The sequence below is a fragment of the Trichomycterus rosablanca genome, chromosome 17, assembly GCF_030014385.1.
Source record: "Trichomycterus rosablanca isolate fTriRos1 chromosome 17, fTriRos1.hap1, whole genome shotgun sequence".
In the NCBI taxonomy this organism is placed as follows: domain Eukaryota; kingdom Metazoa; phylum Chordata; class Actinopteri; order Siluriformes; family Trichomycteridae; genus Trichomycterus; species Trichomycterus rosablanca.
Window position 1 is genome coordinate 8,892,043 of NC_086004.1, and position 3,778 is coordinate 8,895,820.

The 3,778-nt window shown below is 39.9% G+C and overlaps 1 protein-coding gene across 1 annotated transcript; it reads left to right on the top strand.

Moving 5' to 3' along the window:
* The first annotated feature begins 463 nt into the window (after positions 1 to 463).
* On the top strand, positions 464 to 3,445 carry fgf3 (fibroblast growth factor 3). The gene is made up of 3 exons (XM_063013395.1): positions 464 to 728; positions 2,465 to 2,568; positions 3,020 to 3,445. Exons 1-3 carry the CDS (start codon positions 464 to 466, stop codon positions 3,443 to 3,445), a joined length of 795 nt encoding a protein of 264 aa, XP_062869465.1.
* Positions 3,446 to 3,778: the final 333 nt, after the last annotated feature.

Here is a 3,778-nt window from a genome sequence, read left to right on the forward strand (position 1 = left end):
ACACACACACACACACACACACACACACACACACGCACACACACACCGTTTAGTGGAAATCTCACGATAGGTTTGCCTATGAACTGGCTTTTTTCCCTCCTCCTCCTCCAGTGCAGAATAGCCTGAGCAGCTTGCTGAGAGAGAGAGAGAGGAAAGAGGAGAGCTAACGACAGGATAGGAGTGGAGTGAAGAGGGGAACATATGACCACCGCCGAGAGGAGCCCACGCTGCTGTCACCACGCCGGATTTAATAAATGGCCGCGGCCATTCTAAGGCCAGAATACAGCAGATTAAAGAGGACACGGTGACACGCGTATACTTTTTTTTTTTACCGCGTGTTTTGCGGTGCGCCTGTCTGCTTTGCGCTTTGGACGATTCATGATGCTACTGCGTCTTTGATGGGACCCTGAGCCGAGGCTTTTTGCATTCCTGCGAGGTTTAGCCCGTGTACTACCATGCCACAATGCTTATAATTCAGCTCTTGGTATTGCTGAGCTTGGTGATCGTTGGCGGTGCGCGGGGCTCGGCGGGATCCAGGGCGCAACCTTGTGCCGGACCGCAACCCTGTGACCCGCGACAGAGGCGAGACGCCGGAGGACGTGGTGGCGTTTACGAGCACCTCGGAGGCGCGCCGCGCAGGAGGAAACTCTATTGCGCCACCAAATACCACTTACAGATTCACCCAAATGGAAAAATAAACGGATCTTTAGAAGAGGACAATCCTTTAAGTAAGCACATCAGACTTTATTTGTGGCAGATATTTATTTGTGGGGATATTTAACCTAACAGTGTAATTACTGGAAAATCAGGCTATCGTTTGTATGATATAAGAACTGTGACGGGGCAGAACTGGGTAATTTATTAAACCATACCAGAGTATACCTCAGAGTATACCAGGGAATATTAATGCAGGATATTATTAATAATAATAATATACAAAATAATATAAAAATAAATTATCAATCGTTTTACTCTCGAATGTATTACTATTATTTACATTTTCGGCATTTTGGTCCAGAGCGACTTACAGAAGTGCTTCCATAGTAAACATCTCATTACTCTAGTCTAAGTAAACAACAGTCCAAGAACACAAATCTGCTAAAACATGTTAGAACCAAAGTGTTTTTTTATCTATCACAAAGTTTTATTTTTTGTATTTATTTATTTGTAAAGATTACATGACATAGAGCATGACTTTTGAGTGTTTTTCCTTACACGATTAATATAGTTCCTTTATTGTCGCCTACATTGACATTAATGTGATATGGAGCTCATTTTTAATAACAGTTTTTAAAATGCGTCCACAGTGAGGACTGGCAATTCAGATAATGTTACTTAACGTGGTTAGCACTAAGCTTGATAGGCTTTCATTGTAACAGTCATTTTACATTTTTACATACATTTTGAATCCTTTCATTATTTATTTATTTATTTGGTTAATTTGATGACAGTGACAGAGCATGGTTTTACGTGTTTTCCAACCTCTGTCATTATGCACTCATCAATACAATAAAAATCTGCTACTTGGGTATACAAAACATACTGTTCATAAATAAACAAAAATATAATATAAAGAAAATATTGTTAAACTCTGTGGCCTGGAGCTGTTCCCATATGTGCTGTTGTGTTTTTTATCTTAAGCTTTGCGGTCATTTGTCAGGCGCGGGTCTCTCAATTAGCCGAACGCAAACATGAAGAGGACGCGCATTTCCATATGAAAATGGTATTTAGCAGACAGCTTCACATAATGACAGAGAACGGATGTGTTTATCCAGTAAATGGGATGATTATTCAGTGGGACTGGAATGAAGAGGGGCCATTAATCACTGAATAAACATGCACTTAAAGCCTCCCTGCGTGTTGTTCGATCTAATCTGTCAGCGTGTTTGCCACTGGATGGGTTTTGTCGGGGTCGCTCTGTGGGTTGTAACTCAATCAGCGCGTCTAGCGGATGAAAATAAACAGGAGCGCCTGTGATCATGATAAAACACTTAAAAAAACGTTAAGGTTTAGATTAAACGAGAAATCGAACGATCATTGGGAACCGTACGTCAATGTCACAAGAGTCTCCTGAGTCTCCTTGGTCGTGAATCTTCCTGAAGTTTAATTTAACTTTGCCAAATTCGTACTTTATGACAGTATTTATGGAAGCTCTGGTCCCTAACAAACTGAATAATTTGAGATTCCATATTACACATATGCATTGGTTGGGTATATCAAATGAGGTATATCATGTATATATGAGTTCTTTAATTTCCTTCGGGATCTATCTATCTATCTATCTATCTATCTATCTATCTATCTATCTATCTATCTATCTATCTATCTATCTATCTATCTATCTATCTATCTATCTATCTATCTATCTATCTATCTATCTAATGTAACATATGTGCCATGGAACTGAATCTTTCTTTGCTATAAATAATGACCTGCTCTAAAGGATCTTTTTACTTGCTTTCAGGTATACTGGAGATCACAGCAGTGGACGTTGGAGTGGTTGCCATTAAAGGCCTGTTCTCTGGAAGATACTTAGCTATGAATGAGAAAGGTCGCCTATATGCCTCGGTAAGGGTTACATAACAGTAAAACTCTGGAGATGCAGAGCTAGGCTCAGGTGACACACGAGCAATTTGATTCCGTCGCCACATGGTGGTGTTTCATGAGTATCCAACATGCCCACATGTTCTTCCTTTACCTCCTAGACTAAGTGTCAGTCTTAAATCAATTGTAATGAATTAGGACTGTTCAGCACACCATAAAATGTTTAATGCCATGCATCTGCTTTGTTGCTTTTTACACATCTCCTAATAAATGTGCATAGTAAGACTAACAATTGACATTTACTTTAGATATGTGGTTACTAGTAGAATTTGTGATCTAGGATAAGTCAGCATTTCTTAGCAATCAATGATGAATAGAAAATAATGAAATCATAAACAAAGTTCAAGTATTTAAACATCAAACTGACACATCCTTTTCATGAAATTAAAACATATTTTTTTCCTTCTCCTCTTAGGGTGTCTTTAATAAAGAATGTGAATTCCTGGAGCGTATTCATGAATTAGGCTACAACACTTATGCTTCACGGCACCACTCGACCCCTCAGAACTTAGGGCCCGGAGGACGTGGCAGCAAACATCGGGCTCTCGCCAGGAAGCAGTGGTACGTGTCTATCAATGGAAAAGGCCGGCCCAGATGGGGTTTTAAGACAAAGAGCACAGACAAAGCTTCACTTTTTCTGCCCCGAGTTTTGGGCAACAAGGACCATGAAATGGTCTCTCGCCTCATGGAGAGCAGGCACGGTGGGGCAAGCCACCACAGATCCCGCGTGGGTCGGGATGAGCGAAGGAGTCGAAGGCACAAAAATCAGAAAAAAGGCCACCGCCGAAAGTCTAATACACACAAATCTGACCACAAAGAAGAGATTTCAACAAGCAAATGATCAAAAAGTAAACTAAGAAACTGCCCTTGGGAAAGTATTTCAAGGAGGACTTTTCTCAGAGATATGCTATCATTTTAGATATAAAGATCTTTTCCTTATATTAAGAGAAGCATTTCCCACCTATTTTTTTACCCTAAAAGTCTAGCATTTGACATGTAAGTCAGTTTAAATTCATTTATAAGGCCAGAACAAGATACTACTGGGTGTTCTCAGACATCTGCGTCTGGAAGATGTGTAACATTTGTATATAAATGTAAACAGCTGCCTTTAACATTTTTCATTCTTAGTTATTTTTTTAAAGATAATGTAGGACATTTGGATAAAGTGCTTGAC